General features: G+C 37.0%; 1 protein-coding gene across 6 annotated transcripts in view; it reads right to left on the reverse strand.

Annotated features, from left to right (window-relative positions):
• Positions 1-5798: 5798 nt before the first annotated feature.
• The window catches only part of LOC143662379 (uncharacterized), a 53499-nt gene continuing 39309 nt past the window's right edge, over positions 5799-19988 (reverse strand). For 3 of the 6 annotated variants that reach the window (XR_013165323.1, XR_013165318.1, XM_077136081.1), the window contains one exon: positions 5799-8267. Coding sequence is in view for 1 of the 6 variants with exons in the window: in XM_077136081.1 (XP_076992196.1) it covers positions 8125-8267 (143 nt within the window). In the remaining 5 variants the exon portion in view is untranslated. Of the gene's footprint in view, positions 8268-14539; positions 18871-19988 lie in introns of those variants that run through there. The other 3 variants (XR_013165324.1, XR_013165320.1, XR_013165317.1) reach the window with 1 other exon arrangement.

Genomic DNA, 19988 nt, shown 5'->3' on the forward strand with positions numbered 1-19988 from the left:
TTCCTCAAGATACTTTTAGCAATTCGGAGCACCCTGCCTTTCCAGATAAATTTGCTTATTGGTTTTTCTATTTCTGAAAAATAAGTTGTTGGGATTTTGATTGGTATTGCATTGAATCTGTAAATCAATTTAGGTAGGATTGACATCTTAACTATATTTAGTCTTCCAATCCATGAACACGGTATGCCCTTCCATCTATTTAGGTCTTCTGTGATTTCTTTTAACAGTTTTTTGTAGTTTTCTTTGTATAAGTTTTTTTACCATCCTTTTTACCATTTGCTCTTTTGTGCATTTGAAATCAGTTGTCCTATCCTCTAGTCTATTTATTCTTTCTTCTGCCTCTTCAAATCTGCTGTTGTGTGTCTCTAGTATAATTTTGATTCGGTCTACAGCCCCTTTAATCTCTGTAATACCTGCTATTTTTCTATTTATTCTTTCAAATTCATCTTTATGCTCTTCTAATGCCCTCTTGATCTTCTTTATGTCATTAGCCATCCCATTGATTTTATTTAGTAGCATTATATGAACATTTTTAATTAGTTGTTCTAAAGTCTGTGTCTCTTCTGCTGTTTTAATTTGGTCATTAGGTTGGGCTACATCTGTCTCCATCTTGATATGTTTAGTGATTTTCTGTTGCCTTTGAGGCATGTAAACATAGGGTTACTTTGGAAGTTGATTTCCTTCAGTAGTCTAAAGCTTTGTACTTGTGGGATCGATTTGGAACAGGATGTGGGGTGGGGCATAATAGTTGGGATGGGTTCAGCACAGGTATAGGCACAGCTTGGGAATTCTATGGTGTGCCTGTGAGCATGGGGTGCAGGGCTTGGGGTTGTGGAGGTGTAATGTTGGGGACAGGGTTCAGCTCAGGCAGGGGACAGCGTTCAGCTCAGGCAGGCCTTAGATCATAGCAGCAGGGTCCAGCATGAGGGACGTAGAGGTAGGGCATGGTGGGAGGTGGGGGAACGCTGTGAGGATGCATGAGGGCTGGTGTGCAGGCAGGGTGTGGGTGGGCACGTGGCACATGGGGATCATATGTATCAGGGTGTAGAGTAAGTGGCCCAGAGGGCAGGGCACAGTGGGGACAGGGCAGGAGTGTGTCCTTGCAGATGGGGAGTAGTCCAGGGGGCCTGGGATGCAGATGTGCGAATGTGCAGGTGTGGGGTATGGGTCGTGGGGATTGCAGGATGTGGGTCAAGGGTGGGTGATAACAGATGGGCAGGTCCTTGGCACAGATTGCATGTGTGGGTGCACTGGAGGTATGCATGCATTTATGGGGCAGGGCTATGTCATACAGAGGTGCACATGAGCACTTGCCAGGTATGGAAGCAGGGCACTTGTGCCAGGGGTTGGGGTAAGGCTGCATGTGTGTGGGGCAGGTGATTGGGGCCCAGTGGTGGGAATGATATGGCTATGTGGATGCATGGGTGTAGGGGATGGGACTCTGGTGTGGGCAGAGCTCAGGGGCAGTGGACTGGGGTTCTGGCTTCATGGTCTAGGGGCAAGTATAGCCAGGATGTGCAGTTCTGTGATTTCCCAGAGCTGGGAGGTATGATGGGGGTGCACACATGTGTGTGCACTGACCTGGTAGGGCTATAAACTAATGTACACATTTGCAGAGTTCAGGGTGTGTGAGGGTGTGTGTGACGGTATGGGCTGGTTGTGGGTGTAGCCTGGGTATGTGGGTAAGTGCTTGCAGCCTCGATGCATCAGTGACCACCTAAAGGGGGCATGGAGGAGGTGGTGGGCGTCAAAGGGCTGGGCATGGGTAGGTGGGTGTCAGGAGGGGCAGGGTGAGACTATGTGCTTGTGCGGGAAGTTGGGTTGGACTGGAGCAGGTGTGTACACACTCGGGGTGGGGGGGTGGGATGAGGGTATGGGGGAGGGGGTCATAGCACGGGTACATGGACCACAGTGGGCGTGGTATATGATGGGGTTCAGGTATATGAGGTGTGGGGTGAGTTGTGGATTGTGGGGTGGGGCAGCAGGCCTGATGGTAGCACTTTCAAGAAATGCAGCTCAGCTTACTTCCTTGTCCCTGTCTCCCTGTCGATGTACTCCTGAAAGCTCCCAGCTTCCATTTGGAAAGGGGCACATTAGGCTGTTTGCACTAGCTGGATGGTCTTCGGTTCTCTGCATCTCAGTTCTTCAGCTTTTGCAACCAGGGCCTCCCTATGTGGTGCAGAAGACAGTCTGATGTAACTTACACCCTGGACTCACAATCTTAGTCACCTTCCAGTCCCTTTTCTAGCTGTTCCTTTGAGCAAGGGTGAACTCAACCTATCCTGTTCCACCATATTCCTGAAACTCGAGTTACCATGATTCTCTCTTTGAAGTAACTTTTCTTTCAATCTGTCCCTTTTCTATGTATTTTGGTTCAGACTGGCAGTGGTTTCATATATGCATATCTCAAAAAAGTTTTTGTTGACTTGGCATGCAGCATGTGGGAGTCAAAGCTTTCAGACAAAAGGATTTTCCACAGATGCTTTCTGGATAGCTCCATCTCCAATCCTGGCTTTTACTGAAATGGTTGACCAGTCCCATGTTTGGTTAAATCCTCATGTGGGGTAATATTTTCTGTGGTCTCATTTTCCAAAAACTCAGAATGTTCCAAACTGTCAGCTTCTGGTTTCTTTGTACCCAAAAGTTCAGTTCTCTGCTAATGTCTTTCCTGTCACAGTTTACTGTGAGCTATAAGGAGAAACCAGGTTGCATTTTTCACATTTAATTTGGAAATTTTCTCAGCTAGATACCCAAACTTGTTGTCTTCAAATTCTACCTTCCATCCAACACCAGAAAACAATTTTGCCAAATTCCCTACCATTTCAAAACAAGACTTGCCTTTGTTCCAGTCTGCAGTAACACATTTATCATTTCTGTCTAGGGCCTTATTGGAAGAACCTTTAGCATCCATATTTCTACCAACAGTCTCTTCAAAGTAATCCAGGCCTTTACTATTCACTGCCTCACAAATCTTCCAGAATCTTCCCCTTATCATGTTAAAAAGTGTTCCAACATGTTTCGTATTTGTAAGCCACAGCACTGCAGTCTCAGTACCAAAATCTGTTTCAGTTTGTTAATCCTACTGGAATGCAATATTCCAGAAATATGTTGACTTTTATAAAGGGGATTTGTTAAGTTATGTTACAGTTTTAAGTCCATGAAAATGTCCAAATTAAGGCCTCAAGAAGAGGAAACCTTCATTCAAGAAGGGCTGATTATGCCCAGGGTTTCTCTGTCACATGGGAAGGCACATGGTGGTGTCTGCTGTCCTTTCTGAGCTTCTGGTTTCAAATGGCTCTCTCAGTACCTCCAAATCTCTGTATCTGAGATTTCTCAAAAATGTTCCCCTCTTAAAGGACTTCAATAAGGTAATTAAGACCCACCTTGAATGAGCAGGGTCACGTCTCTATGGAAACAACCTGATCAAAAGATCCCACCCACAATATACCTGCACCCACAAGACTGGATTAGGAGAACATGGCTTTTCTGGGGTACATAACCATTTCAAATCAGCACAGTAACAGTTTAAGAGAACTATGTGAACTGCCAGACCAGCATTTATTTATTTAATATTGTTAAGATCCATCATGTGACTAACTATAGTGAGCAAACTCTGACCATTAAATTTGAGAGCATAGGTTATTAAGATAGAAAGAGGGAAGAGATTGGGTAACAGATGCTTAAGAAGTACAGAATGTTTAATAAGGTTGATTGTAAGGGTGGAAGTGGATAACACAATACTGTGTGATGGTAACACAATATTGTAAGTATAACTTAAAAAGGTGAGTGTGAGTATGGCTAAAAATTAGGGTCAGGTATGTCACCAAAAGTACAGCGAAAGAATAAAAACTGGGACTGAATACCTTAGTGAAACTTAGAGTGGACAATGATGGTAGGTAATCGTACAAATATAAGAAAGTTCTACTTGAACTAGAACAAATGTACGTCACTATTATAAGGTGTAATGGGATGACATATGAAAGAAAAAACAATACAAACTAAGGTCTATAGTTAACAGGGATATTGTACATATTTACAAAGAACATTGTTATATTCTTTCATTAATTGTAACAAAGGCCCTATACCAAAGCTAAATGTCAATCATAGGGGGACATAAGGGAGGAGTTTGGGGATTTGTTGTGGAAGAAATGGGAATGTTCTCATATAGACTGTGATGGTGAATATATGACTATATGGTTATACCAGGAGCCATTGATTATATACTTAAGGTGGATTGTATGGTGTGTGAATAAAACTTAAAAAAAAATCCCAGAAAACTAAAAGTGCTGTAAAAAAAGAGATAATTCTTTGAATTTCAAAGAATCAAGAGATAATTTTTGCATTTCAAAGAATCAAAGAGTCAAGATTTTTGTGGGTAAGATCAATAAAGGCTTGAAATGATTCCTTCCACCAAAAAAGGTCAGTTATGTGACATCTGCAATAAAAATATTAGAGCATGTAACTTATTTTTAATTTAATATTAACAGTGTTTAACTATTGTATGGCTTTCTGAGCTATTCATTTTACAGTATTGGCTTAAAGCTTCTAAGGTCTTTTGAGTCCTGGGGGTAATTTTATGGTGCTTTCTTAAGATATAGACAATTGGAAAACATTAATTGTTATACCTGAGAAGAGTGAGGGTACTTGTTATGAAACATATCAATATCTAATGGGTTTAAAATATTGAATTATTGATGTGGATTTTCATTTTTGCATTTTATAGCAGATTTTCTTTGCTTTGTTTATTTGGGATTATCCATCCATTGTAGTGTGGGGGAATGTCACATCACTTTTTAATGAGTAAATGGCCAAAGTTGACTGTTCTAAAAGCTAATATTGATCTCAGAGGAACAGAGGTAGAAAGCAGAGATGGAAAGCAGAGGTTGTGGACAGTCTATTTGAACTATGTGGAGAAGTTGATGGGAGACGGTGTCATCAGAGGAGGACTGGCTGTTGACCTTGTAGGAATAATTCAGAGAATCCTTGAGCCAAAGGGAGGTACAACCAGTTTTAAGAGGGTTCTATGACACCAGTTGGTCAAAAATGTGGCTGTCAACTGGGGAGAATTATGGGGTCCTGACCAAAGCTTAAAATACCAGATTGCAGAGTGAGTATACACTGTGAACTTCAGAGGTGAAAGCTGAGTGAATCAGAGACATCATCCAGAAATAAGAAGAGTTAGAGGACACAGCGCCTAAGCCTGATGTCATGCAGACTTAAAAGCCATAGCCTCTAAAATACGTACTCCATATCAGGACAGGGAGAGACAGTAGAGAGGATTTGGATGCAGAAGAATGTTATGCAGGTGAGAATAAACCCTTCTTCAAGAGACTGTATTGCAAGTTCTAAGCTTTAATAGCAAGGGAAAATCTAGTTTGTTTTTCCCATCAGAAATTACATTTTTTTCTTCATGGATGATATTTACTGTGAATTATTTGTGACCCAACATACATGAGTAAAACGTGACTATTTTGTTAAAGCCAAGTTCCACTAGGTATTAGACGCTGATTTTTTGTTGTGATTTTTAATATTAACCCTTTTATTTTTAGTGTTCTCATGAAAGTATATTTTACACTCTTGTTCATTACTCTTGCAACATAGTGACATAACTAAATACTGCCTGAAACAAAACAATGGGTCCCTCAACAGAAAAATGAAATAGAAAATAAAATTGCTGACAATTGACCAATGATCAATACAAATAAATGAAAAATATATCCAAATATAGACTATTCATTAGTAAATAAAATACTTAAGTAAAAATTCATTACAAAATAGTACTATGTGATACTGTAAGGATAAGTAATAAAATTCAGTGTCATATTAAAGGATGTGGTATAAACCAGTTCAGCATTTCTAGAGAACAATTTGGGAATATATTTCAAAAGCGTTTTAAAATGTCATTCACTTCCATCCAATAGTTGCACTTCAAATTTATTCCAAGAAAATAATAGGTACTTATTTTAAAAATGCTCATCATAGGTTTACTTATTCTTTAAACAAAATAAATATCTGATAGTAGGAGAGAGGTATATTAATAATTCATATACATTATGCAAAACAGTGCAACCATTCAAATTGTAAGATGATAAAAATAAAAAGTTAATGTAAAGTGACCTATTAAAGTAGGCCATAAAAATTATGTGCTGCATGAAATTTTGTGCACTTTTAACATTTTACATATTGTACCACAATACAGAAAATGTGGAAAGGTGAAAATGCTTCAAATGTGTGAGTTCCCTGTGTTAGCTAGGAAGCGATAAAAGTACTTATTCAAGGTAGAAATCTGGTATGTTAAGGACACATGTGTTTCCTGCAATAATTACTAGAGAATAATGAATAAAGGCATAATTAACAAACTTATAAGGAAGAGAGAAAGTCATGCAGTTAAATTTGCTCCAAATTCACATGATATACCTGTGACCCAAAATTGAACTGGATAATGTGGCATTCCAGGAATTCCATAGTCTTACACCATGGTATACAAGTCCTTGCGTGTATTATATGCTTTGGGGGACAGCCATTTCAATTTCCCTGCTATTTTAAGTATTTCTTTCCTATTTCCAACTTTCATATGCCCTAACTCTCTTAAAATTCTCAAATATTTGTATCACCAAGGTGACTTTAATATATTTGGCTTGTCTCCATGATCACCCTACTAAATTATTTCAGATTTTACCTTTCATTATCTATTAATCTGTTCTCATTGTGTGGGAAATATTAATATGAGTCAAAAATAAGAAAATAAACTTGAGAGTGGGGCTTAAACTGATAGGCTATAAATAATTGCAATATGAGGTTAACACCAAGAGAAGGCAACAATGTAAGTGGTGTAAAATGTCCAAAAAAGTTCAGTATGTTCTTTGGGATGCACATTCTGTTTTTCTGAAAGTGAATGCCTAGAGTAACAGTTGGTTAATATTAACATTACCTATTAATATTTTTTAAATGTAATTTGCTTGGATTTTTTGATAGGAGGATATGGTTCGGTTAACACTGATTTTCCAATAGAATTATCATCTGCTCGGTTTGCTCATCACTGGATTACAACTGAGGTAATGTCTTCTAGCCAAAGACAGTCTCTCTGGCTAGTCATCATGTCTTCTTCTAGAATAAGCTTCCTCTCCTCAAGCATCTAGTTCCTCTACATTACTGTTGCATATATGGATTAGTTTGGTGAATTGGCTGCACAGTCCAATGGTTCTGATTTTAACTAAAAATCAGAATGGATATATAATGCTACATCCATTAGCCTAGGATATAACACTTGAATACTTGTTCATAGTTCCACATAATGGAACTAAGATTGGGCAAGATATGGTCCATAACCTGGCCCAACCTAGGACCCTGGCAGATATATATACATCTGGTGCCTGTATCCTTCAAACACATTTACATCTGCCACCATGAAGACTCTGGCCAGGCACTACCATAGTGCTAGGTTTTGGTTTATAATTTTTTTAATGAATGAATATATAAAAGAAGGGAAATGGTCCTTATGAACATGAGTTCTGTATGTATGACTGTGACCTTTTTGCCTAACTTCCAAGTCACCATCCTGGTCTGTCTCCTCCATGGGAGCACAATACCCTTAAATGACATGAAGCATGTCCCCTGGAGTTATGCAGTTCTGCAGCCCTGTGTAGCTCAGTAGTGGAAAAGATAGGATAGGACTTTCTGAAAAGAAAACACATGAGTGAAGATAGAGACATAAACTGCCCTGTTTACTGCAATAGAATGAATAGTATTGTGCAGCTGGAATATTCCACAAGGCATGGAACTAGTTAGAAAGATGATTTAACTTCATTTATATGGCATACAAATGCTATGATAATAAGTTTGAACTCTGTCCTTTGGTGGGTTGGTAGTTATCAAAGATATTAAAACATGGAAATTAAGCAATTCTATGCATTTAAATAAAAAAACAGAATGACATATGAACGATGAAAAGCAATGGATAGTAGGAGCTCAAGTAGGAGATGCTTTAAAATGTTTAAGTGAAATATGACTAAGATTTTAATTAGAACAGTGTAAGTGGAAATAGAGAAGGAATTAACTCAAGACCCGTTTTGCCTCTGAATAGAAATCTGGTGTTGGATTTTAGGTCAAGGATAAGGGGGTTCTTCATGGGGGTGGGGATGAAGCAATTATAATGCAGTTTTTCACTGTTTCTTCACAAAGTTCTTTGAAAGGACTATAATGAATTTTTCTTTTTGTATGCTGAATTTGAAGATGTAGATATAGAGAAGACAGCTGGAAATCAATACCTAGAAAGAAAGAGTATGGTTTAAGATACGTATTTTGGAGTCAACCATATGAATCATTCATCAAGAAACATAACCTAATAAAACCAAATAAAGGTTTCAACAGAGGCTATACCTTGACTTTATGAATTTTACATTTCCTACACATAATTTAATTTAAATATAAATTTATTTTGAAACTTAACCTAGTTTCTTCTTGCAGTTATATGCTGGACCAGCAAAGTTGCTTATAAAGGGAAGTATTAGAATGGTCAATACTACATTTCCTGCAGTGCTGAGGAAACAGAGAAGATGCTTGAACTAGGACCACTTCCCAATTCCTAAGTGTGTGCTGATGTGGGGAGAGGTGAACCTATTTTATGCGCTACTACTTTGCCTTCTCTTTGAAGTTATTGCTGTAAGCTGATCAGTCCTTCCCAAGCAAAGACAAGATTTTCTCAAGCAACATTGTGATAGTGGTGGAGTTGAATTAGTTTCTGAGCCAGTTCCTAGGTAAATGTAGGCATCTCACCTAGGAAGAAGCCATAGGACTGGATAAAATTACCCAGATGAAGGTAAGTTCCAGGCTTTAGTCAGTTATCATCTCTCACTTTTAAATCTTTTTTCCTGCCAATTTTTTTTAATATTTTGAAGTGTCATAGACATAAAAGATTGTGAAATACTGACTTATAAATGTGATGTTAGCATATTCATTATAACACATTTCATATATACAAAAAAATAGTATCATACATAGAAGAGAAGAGGGGGAGGAAATAAATTTTAAGAGAATTTCTTTTGGGCTAGGAATATGTTATCTCATTGGATTTTGACAGAAATCTGTAAAATATATATTAGTGTCTTTATTCTATCAAAGAAAGGAGGTCACTCAAGTTAATGGAGTTCTGGAATTGCAATTCAGTTTCTATCTCATTAGAAATTCAAGCACTTTCTGATATCACTTGATACTTTGCTGCCCATAAGCCCTTGGATGGATAATGATGACATAAATGGTTAGTTTGGGAATGTGTGGATCTGTAAGTTTACATATCTGTATCTTAAAATCATGATTTATAAGATTAAATTGATTATGAATATAATTCATTTATTCAATTATACTTTTAGAATAAAACTATAATATGTTTTATGATATCCCAAGCTATTATATAAGCATTATACATTCTGCATTCAAATTCACTTGATGAGTTTTAATTGAATTTTATGTGTTACATGCTACAAGTTCAGAAAAAAATAGCTTTTAAAATGGGAATTGGCATCAGAAATAAATATTGTCAGTTATGGGTCTAGTTTGAAAATCTTGAAAATGTTTTACTTAATAAGGTTGTCTAAGTTATCTTATTTTCATAGTTTTTTCTCCAAGTGATGAGATATTTAAACATAATGTAGTGACTGTAGAAGTAATCTGGGATTGTCACTTTTCATTGGTTTGGGCACCCTGCTCATTCCACTCTATCTATATCTCTTGATACAACTTTTTTATGAGACTTTCCTTAGAGTTAGTATTTGTAATAAACAGATGTCTTTCATAGTGTTACTTTTTTGGAAATTTGGGATTTTTTTGAAAGTTTTTTATGAATAAATTCTGCCAAATCTATGGGAGTTGAAAAATCTCTGCTTTCCCCTAAAATTAGATATCTCCATATAGCAAAGAAATGGTTTGAAGAATTCATGACTTGCTATGATGTGATAGATCATATCTATAGTCACCTATGGATAACAACTACATAAATGCTTACTAAACCTGTGAAGATTAATACCATTATTTGTAACTTAATAGTTGTCCTTGGGGAAACCACCACACTCTTTAGGAAAAGAATAGGCAGCTCTGAGGACCATCTGTTCATTTTTACAATTTTGCTATGTTAATATGCTGACATATAAAGGGGAAAACTTGTAATTTTGGATCTATTCACCAGAAAAAATAGACTTTCTTTTTCATTTCTGTGGGTTGCAGTTATCATTTCAATAAAATTCTATCCTTCAACCACTTCATGCCTTTATCTCTTTGATATTTTAATCATTCATTTGCCATTAGAATAAAAATTATGCATACTACATCTTGTTCTTATTCTTGCTTGGTGAATCCTGAAATCTGAGCCACTCCAAATTATCCATCTTTACAATCAGTACATGATGAATACTGAGCTATGTATGCTAAAGAAAACTCCCACTAGTAAAGAGAGAGATAAGTTCTTGACTGATAAATTCTCAAACTGCACCATGCCCTCCCTCATGATTATTTTGCATTTCTTATATTCAGTCAACCCCTCTCTAGTTATCTATCAAACAATATGTTTCACATCTTACCAATATCTCTGAAATTCTACCCATGAAATTCAACCTTCTCCTCAGGATCAGTGAAGGTCATGTCATTTCTCTTGGATAAGTGCCAAGAGGTGAAAGTGGTGGGCCTTTGACTACATGTTATTTCTAACTTTATTTTTCAAAATGCCATAACATTTTCCGGAGAGATTTTATCATTTCAGAATTTTAAAAAGTTCCAGGTGTCTACATCCTCACCGACATTTGATATTATCAGACTTTTAAACTTTAGTCACTCTAGTTGATGTAAGGCAATATCTCACTTTGATTTTTATTTCCATTTTCTTAGTGGTTAATGCCATTTACCATCTTTATTTGTGATTACTGGTCATTTTTATCTTATTTTGTTACATTGACTAAAGTGTTTTGCACATTTTTATTGGATTAATTGCTCATTTACTGTTAAATCAAGCTGTAGAAATTTCTGTATATATATAAAATAAAATAGATCTCTCTATAGATCGATGATAGAGAGATAGATACACCCACTATAATAGATCTTACTGTTTAGTAAGATGTAAAGTGTTGGTTTTTCATGGAAGCTTTTTATCAGGTTCATGACATTCACTTCTATTTATAGTTTGCTGACATTTTATTGTCTTGTTGTTTTCTTTTCTTTGTGTATAATCCTGAAGATTCTTTTGAAATAATTGCATAATTTTCTCTTTTTTTCAGTTAATGTGGTAGAATGCAATGATGAGTAATTTACAAGTATATTGCTTAATTTAAAAAATGTATAGGTATTTTCTAGATTGTTTTTATTGTCTAATTTAATAAACTTTGCATGATTTAATGCTTTTAAAAGTTATTGAAATTTGTTTCATGGTTCAGAATAGGTCTAACTTGATGCATGTTCCACATTTGCTCGAAAAGAATGTGTGTTGTCCTGTTGTTGGCATAGTTCTATAGTAGCAATTTAAGAATTAAGTCTAGTTGAGAGTTGACAAATCTGTACTTTAATGATATTTTGTCTAATCTAATAGATATTTTATCTAATCTTTTTTTCAGACACTGAGAGATAAGTATCAAAATCTATTGATTCTTACCAATTAATTCCTTTAGATATAGACATGTTTGCTTCAAGTAATTTGAATTAAGTGCAACATATTTAAATTTTTTTATTTGTTTAAGTGTTTTGATGGAATTGCACTTATATCATCATGAAATATTCCTTCTTTGACTATGGTAATATTCCTTTTCTTGAATTCCCCTTGTCCAATATTAATGTATCCATGCACTTTTGTATGTTTAATGTTTGCATGTCTTTATAAAATTATAATACATAAGTCTGTGGTCAACACGTATTTGGGCCTTGTTTTGCAAGCAATCTGACAAGCTCTCTCTTTTAATTAGACTGTTTAGTCCCTTTACGTGTAAAATAATTGTTTATATGATTGGGCTTAAGTCTTCCCACTTTTGTTTTGTTTTCTCTTTGCCCCAGTTGCTCTGGATTCTTTATTACTTATCTTTGTTTGGATTATTCAACTATTTATTAATATGGTATTTTATTTTGTCTATTGATATTTTGGACTATAACTCTTCATATTATTTGTTCAGTAGTTTCTCTAGGACTAAAATAGGTATCCTAAACTTATTACAGCTTTCTTGACTTAACAATATACTGCTTCACGTGTAACATAAGAAACTTATAGCAGTGTACTTATATTTACCTCTTCCAATTGACTTCTAAAGAATTTCAAAAGAGAAAAATGAATTTCTATATTCACTTGCATTTCCAATACACTTCATTTCTTCTTGTAGACCCACATTTCTGACTGATACAATCTTCCCTCTTCTTAAAGATATTCCCTTAGATGTTTTTATTAGGTAACAATTTATTTCAGCTTTTAAAAAATACATAAAAATTCATTTATATCACCTTCTTTCTTTTCCTTTTCCTTTTTCTCTTCCCCAACACCAAGCACACACTGACCTCTTAACCTTCACCAAAGCCCGACACCACCCAGCCCCCACCTGGCTCTGCTCTGAACCTTAATTTGAACTCCAGATTGACCCCAGGTGCCTGACTAAGCTATCCCCTACACCTGGTCGACTGAAGCCCAGCAGAGACCTTCTCACCAAAGAATTTGGCTTTGAAGGTGAGTACAGGAAAGAGTGAAGATGGCTCCCCTCAGCCCATCTCACTGTCAGGGGACCCCAATCTCGGGGCTAAAGGTATTCCCCACCTCCTCTCCCCCAGTGGCTCCTGGCTTCAGAATTGGCATCTGTCCAGGAAAGCCCCCCTCCCAGTGGGTGTCTGTGAAAGAAAGCCTAGCTGGACAGATGGATGGGATGGACAGAGAGGCAGGGAGTAGTACCTGAAAGGTTGGCAGACTTGGGAGCGCTACACATAATGCTGGCCTCCAGGATGGGCTTTAGGACAGGCATGACCACCACCCAGCCCCACCCAGAAGGTCCAGGGTCAGGAAACTGGGAGCAAGCGTGGTTCTGGGGCAGTGGCTGGTGAGGGGCTGGCAGGCAGGCCTGGAGCTCTGAAATGCATGGGCCCAGCTACCATAGGGCACGAGGCACTTTGGGGCATCTGGGTATTCCCTCATTGCAGGCAATTCCTGGCCCCAGGATCCACCTCCTTCCTGCCCAGGGCTTCCTCGCCAGTTTAGAGCCTAGCATTCAAGTGACATACTCCATCATCAGCTCAGGGCCCACCTGCAGACTCCCCTCAAACATCTGGACCAGTTTTGCTATTTCCTTTATTATGTGGATGATAACTTCTTTAGTGCTTTTTCTTGGATTTATATTATTTTTTACTTAAATGAAGGTATCTAAGAATGAACTTCAACTCTTACTTGCCTTAAATTAAAAAGGGGCCAAAAGGATGGCAATAAAACAGAGACATTCTATTCTTTTTTAAAAAATTTTGAATTGCTTTTAAAAAAATCTTTATAAATACTCCCCTTCCCCCATCGCCTCATCTCCCCCACCTCTTATCTACTTCCTATCTCTGTGAATTTGTTATTCCTATTCAGCTAAGTGACATCATACAGTATACACCCACACGTGCCTTGCTTACTTCACTGAGGGTCTTCCACGTTGTAGCAGGTCTCATGACTTCATTCTTTCTTATGACGGGATAATAGTCCATTATGTGTATGTAACAGATTTTGATTATCCATTCACTTGTTGTTGGACACTTTGGTCACATCCACTTTTATATATTGTGAATAATACTGTGTAAACTTTGGTGTACAAGTATCTGTTTGAGTCCCTGTTTTCATTTTTTGGGGGGTGTATATATATAAAAATAGAATTACTGGGTCATGTGGTAATTCTATATTTGACTTTTTAAGGGGCCACCATATTGTTTTCCACAGTGGCTGCACCATTTTACATTTCACCAACAAGGTATTTGAGTTCCACTTTCTCTACATCCTCTCCAACACTTGTTATTTTCTGGTTTTTTTTTTTAATACTAGTCTTCCTTGTGGGTGTGAACTCTCATTTTCACCAGTATTTCTGAAAGATATTTGTTGTTGTTGTTGTATTCTAGGTTTGGAGATTTATTTTTCTCCCCTCTGCAGCTTGGAAATGTCACTCTTTGTTGTTTCTGTGTTTCATTTTAAGTAACCACCTTTGACTTGTCTTCATGTTTATCTTTTCTTTTCATTCATCAAATTGAAATATTTTTCTTATGCTTCCTCATGTCCACTATGTTTTTATTCTTCTTTAATTTATGTTGCATGTTTGTCATAATTATTTTAAAGTCCTAGTTTTTTTTTTTTTTTTTTTTTTAAAGGAAAGACAGAGAGAAGGAAGGAAGGATAGAAGGAAGGAAGGAAGGAAGAAAGGGAAACATTTTTAAACATTTTCTTGTTTTATTGTATTCTGTTTCTCCGTTTTTGTTACATGGGCTGGGGCCGGGAATCGAACCGAGGTCCTCCGGCATAGCAGGCAAGCACTTTGCCCGCTGAGCCACCGCGGCCCGCCCCTAAAGTCCTAGTTTTTTAAATCCAAAATCTGGATCATCTATGCAACTGAGTCCATTAACTTATTGTTTCTCTTGATTAAAAGTCAAATGTTCTTGCTTCTTCAAATGTCTTTCATGTGTCTGGTAGTTTTTAATCAAATACTGGACATTGTGAATTCCACTGTATTTCTCTAAAGAGTGTAGATCTTTGTTCCAATGCATCGTAAATTAACAGAAAGTCATGTGGACTTCAGGCTGACTTTAGGATTGTGAAAGGAATGATTGAAAAAAATGACTTTGGGACATCTTATAATGTAGAGAAAGTAAAGAAGTGTTAAAACACATACATATAAACTAATTTCCAATTCTCTGACATAAATACAACCTCTTACCTAAAAAATAATAAATTTGTTTTTCATTTGATTTCATGCACATTCAGTCCTTGGTCAAACTACATTCTTTTCAAGTACACCAATTATTTTGGCTCATGTTCCAAAGACAGAAGTAATCAGTGTTTGTGTGTGTATGTAGCTATCCATAGTCATAGCATGATTTTTAGAGGGACGACCTAAATAATATGTGGAAGAAGATATACCTGAAATAGCAACTGCCAAATGAAAGTTTAAACAGTTACTGGATGATTACAATGCATCTTCTAGCAATCATTTATTTAGAAAACTCAAATTAAGGCCTGGAATTAGGGGGTCCTCTTAAATTTTGCATCACATCTGAGCTTTCATATCAGATTATAATTGGCCCTGAATTTTACCTATGCGGTAGGTCTAGAACAAGAGATGTGTGATGTGGGTGAAGTTATTCTAACCCTTAGCCATTTGAGATAGCTCAGACACTGTAGAAATGCAAAAGTCCATCCCCACTGTGTCCTTATTGAATTTCTGATGAAATATATATTTCAGCATGATAAAATGGTTTTGTTTTGTAACACTGAGCTTGGTAAAAGGAACAACATATCTTTTCACTCTTCTCTATCCTGCTTCCTCCAGTAATTTTTCTGAACTCATATTCAGTGCATTGGGAACCTAGAGAGCTGCACGCCCTTTGTCTCTGCCTTCAGGCATATAACACCCACAATGCTATTCTAAAGTGAATTTTTTTGTACTATTTTGTCTAGAAAAAATGCATATGATGATGCTTCTAGCTTTTTAGAACATACGATGTGGTCATAAAATATCTTCCCCTGATTTTCCTCCAAGATGCTAATATCAGGTTTTCCTTAAGATTCAAATCCAGCACCCCATTCTCTTGAGTGTATTCTGTATTCATTCTTCTCACTCTTCAAACCCACTACTGATCTACTCCCCTTATTCTTTACAGAGAACCTAGGGTATTATTTAAAAATAAATTTCATGCATCATGAGAGATCAGCCTCTACTGTGAGCACCAATTTCATCACCTCCTTCAGCCTTACCTCAAATATTATGAAGCATCTGATGTGCTTTATAATATTTGAGGTGAGGTTATACCTTTTACTCAATTTCTTCCTACCTTATTGAGGACATAACTCCTTCTCTCACTACCTTGCTATTCTGCAGAGTGAATGGCTCCAACTCTACTTCCTCATGCATAGCCTATGCATGCTCAAATCATCACCATCCTAGAAACCATTTCCCTAACCTCGCATCTTTCTGTAGCAACCAGACCATACTCCCACTTTTTCTCATGTACTTTTTTTACAGAAATTCTTCAGAACATGAACCATAATAACTTTCTCACCTCCTGTTAACTGTTCAGCACATTCTAATGGTCTTCAAATTCATCCCTCAAACTTTTCTCCAGGGAAAAGATCTGTTCACCAGAATAATTTTGTAAACTATAAACCTTGTCCTGTTATTTGTGTACTTGATATCTTACTGTGTAATTCAAGCCTACTCAAGGATCTAAAATACTTTTCATGATGTGACTACTCAAATCTATCTTCACATTTCTGCCACATTTCCTGCCATTTTTTTTTGGTTGTTTGTTGATAGCACTTCATAATTCTGATAGAACTTATTCTACAATATCTCCTGCTTCCCTGACTTTCTGTAATTGAAAGATCTGCCTCAAAATTATTTTCCATGGTGAAGTTTCTTCTCAATCTTTAGGGGACATCTTCTTTATGGGAGATTCCTCTCATTATGTATGGTATTAGGCAGTCTTCTATAACCCTGATGCCCTGCTTGACATTCTGATAATGCCACTGGCATTTTATTGTCCCATCTGTATGACATTGTATTGCATAACTTTTTTTAGCCATTTCCTTCTTCAGGTTACTTCAAATCAAAGCTTGTCTTTGATTCACCTCTGTCAAGGTTTGGTAAACTTTTTCCACAAAAGGTCAGATAGTAAATACTTTAGGCTTTGAGGAACACATAGTCTCTGCCACAGCTACAAAGTCTGCCATGTTGGCACAAAATAACCAAAGACAATCCATAAATGAATGAGTGTGGTTGTGTCTAATAAGACTTTGTTTATGGATGCTGAAATTAGATTTCTTAAAATGTATACCTGTCTTGAAATATTATGTTTCTTTTGATTTTTAACCATTTAAAATATGAAAATCAAGGCTAACTTTCACACCATATAAAAACAAGTAATAAACAGGATTTGACCATTTTACTGCTTTTCTATGTAGTTCTAGCATTTAATGCAAATCTCAGTGGCTTGTAGGAACTTACAAATACCCATTGAATGAAGGAAAGAATAAAATACGTTTGTCTAAGGTTAAAAAATATATTAGTGAATGAGTTGTAAATAAATAAATTAGCTTCTTGGACTCTTAATCCTTCCCTTTTAATACTCTCAGAGTTGTAAAAAAATTTGTAGAATCCTTCCCTCAAAAGTATTAGAGTGAATAAAGGGCAAAAAACACATGATTATCTCAATAGATTCAAAATATCTGAATAATAAATGTTTCATAATAAACAGACTCAACAAGCTAGGAGTAGAAGGGAATCACCTCAATTGGATAAATTTTAGCTACAAAAGACCCACAGCTGACAGATGTAGATCAAAATTAAGATTAAAACAAGATGAGGGTGAGAGCTCTCACTGTGCCTATTCTTCCATGAACTTGAGGTTCTAGATGGGCAATGGAGCCAGGAAAAGAAGTGAAAGGTATGCAGCTTGTGAGAGAAGTGGCTGCATTTTCCCTCACCTCTCCTTCCTCCTGGATCCTAGGTACACTGGTAGCACCTCACACATCTCCAGGGGCCCCTTACCTATCATTGGGACCCTGCATTAAATTTCACTCCTTCTATGTTGGTTTCAAAGCTTTTGATATCTTCTTTGCTGTCAGTTGCTCTATCTGGCACTTTAGAAGCTTCAACCAAATAGCATAGATATGGATAAATTCACCCAACTGATGACTTTTGTGATTTATGCTTCATGGAGCTGAGTAGGGCTCCAACAATTCCCCAGACCTCTGTACTCCTAGACAAGTTATGGAGCACACCAGAGGTTAATGCACTGAGGATGAATCTGTGGAGATTTGTTGAAAGATAAAAAGGCAGCAAGCCAACCACATTGGGACAATAGTGTACTGACAAGATCTTACTCATTGTCATCACATGGGGACAGAAGGAATGCAAGAAATCTTCCCTTGTCCAGAAGAGTGATGCTACTGCTAACACGTGTTTTCCTTGAGCTTAAAACAAAGCCCATGAAAACTCCATAGATAGGCAACAAAGTGCTTCAGAACATTGGCCACATGGACTAAGTCTTCAAGCTGTGTGTGTGTGTGTGTGTGTGTGTGTGTGTGCAAGAGAGAGAGAGAGAATGAGAATATCAGTGCTTATCAGGGTATCTGAATTCCTTTTCATTGACTGATCATTTTCCCCTTCCTCATTTTCTTTCTTCCATTCGGTGTTCACAAAACCTGGTTTTACATTTCTGCTTTATTTTTCCTAAGGTAGTCTGTGCTGTCACACAGGAAATGTTTTCATTGCTGATGGTTACCTGAACTTTCTGGTCAGCAATAAGATCATCAACCCAGCCAGTGTGAAGGCTTGGCATGGAGAGGTGCCTTCCTTCCTCAAGGTAGCACTCAGTCTCAGTGGGGAGAATTCATTGTCTAGTTAAAGTCAAACTACACACATGGCAGTCACATATGCAGCACTGATCTTATTCCTACACTCATACCACCCAGCCCAGGATAGAAAAGCCATACTCCCTTAGGAAACAGCCATGCCATCCAGATGGCACTCAAAACTTGTTCCTGTTCTTGATCCCCATCTGCATGGGGGTGGACCAGGAGATGTGTCCCCATCCAGAGGTCTAATGTTATGTACCAATATTGGAAGTAAGTTCCCAGTAAGGATCTGGAAAGTAAACCAAATACTGATGAATAGGTTAAGATACCTTTTTTTTTTTTTTTTTAATTTATTTATTTATTTATTTTATTTTTTTTTATTTTTATTTTTTATTAACGGAAAAAAAAAAGAAATTAACACGACATTTAGAAATCATACCATTCTACATATGCACTCAGTAATTCTTAACATCATCACATAGATGCATGATCATTGTTTCTTAGTACATTTGCATCGGTTTAGAGGAACTAGCAACACAACAGAAAAAGATATAAAATGTTAATATAAAGAAAAGAAATAAAAGTAGTAGTAATAGTAAAAAACAACAACAACAAACAAACCAACAAGCAAACAAAAACAAAAAAAACCCTATAGCTCAGATGCAGCTTCATTCAGTATTTTAACATGATTACTTTACAATTAGGTATTATTGTGCTGTCCATTTTTGAGTTTTTGTATCTAGTCCTGTTGCACAGTCTGTATCCCTTCAGCTTCAATTACCCATTGTCTTACCCTGTTTCTAACTCCTGCTGAACTCTGTTACCAATGACATATTTCAAGTTTATTCTCGAATGTCTGTTCACATCAGTGGGACCATACAGTATTTGTCCTTTAGTTTTTGGCTGGATTCACTCAGCATAATATTCTCTAGGTCCATCCATGTTATTACATGGTTCATAAGTTTATCTTGTCTTAAAGCTGCATAATATTCCATCGTATGTATATACCACAGTTTGTTTAGCCACTCTTCTGTTGATGGAGATTTTGGCTGTTTCCATCTCTTTGCAATTGCAAACAACGCTGCTATAAACATTGGTGTGCAAATGTCCGTTTGTGTCTTTGCCCTTAAGTCCTTTGAGTAGATACCTAGCAATGGTATTGCTGGGTCGTATGGCAATTCTATATTCAGCTTTTTGAGGAACCGCCAAACTGTCTTCCACAGTGGTTGCACCCTTTGACATTCCCACCAACAGTGGATAAGTGTGCCTCTTTCTCCGCATCCTCTCCAGCACTTGTCATTTTCTGTTTTGTTGATAATGGCCATTCTGGTGGGCGTGAGATGATATCTCATTGTGGTTTTGATTTGCATTTCTCTAATGGCCAGGGACATTGAGCATCTCTTCATGTGCCTCTTGGCCATCCGTATTTCTTCTTCTGGTAGGTGTC

Source organism: Tamandua tetradactyla, chromosome 18, assembly GCF_023851605.1.
Source record: "Tamandua tetradactyla isolate mTamTet1 chromosome 18, mTamTet1.pri, whole genome shotgun sequence".
Lineage (NCBI taxonomy): Eukaryota > Metazoa > Chordata > Mammalia > Pilosa > Myrmecophagidae > Tamandua > Tamandua tetradactyla.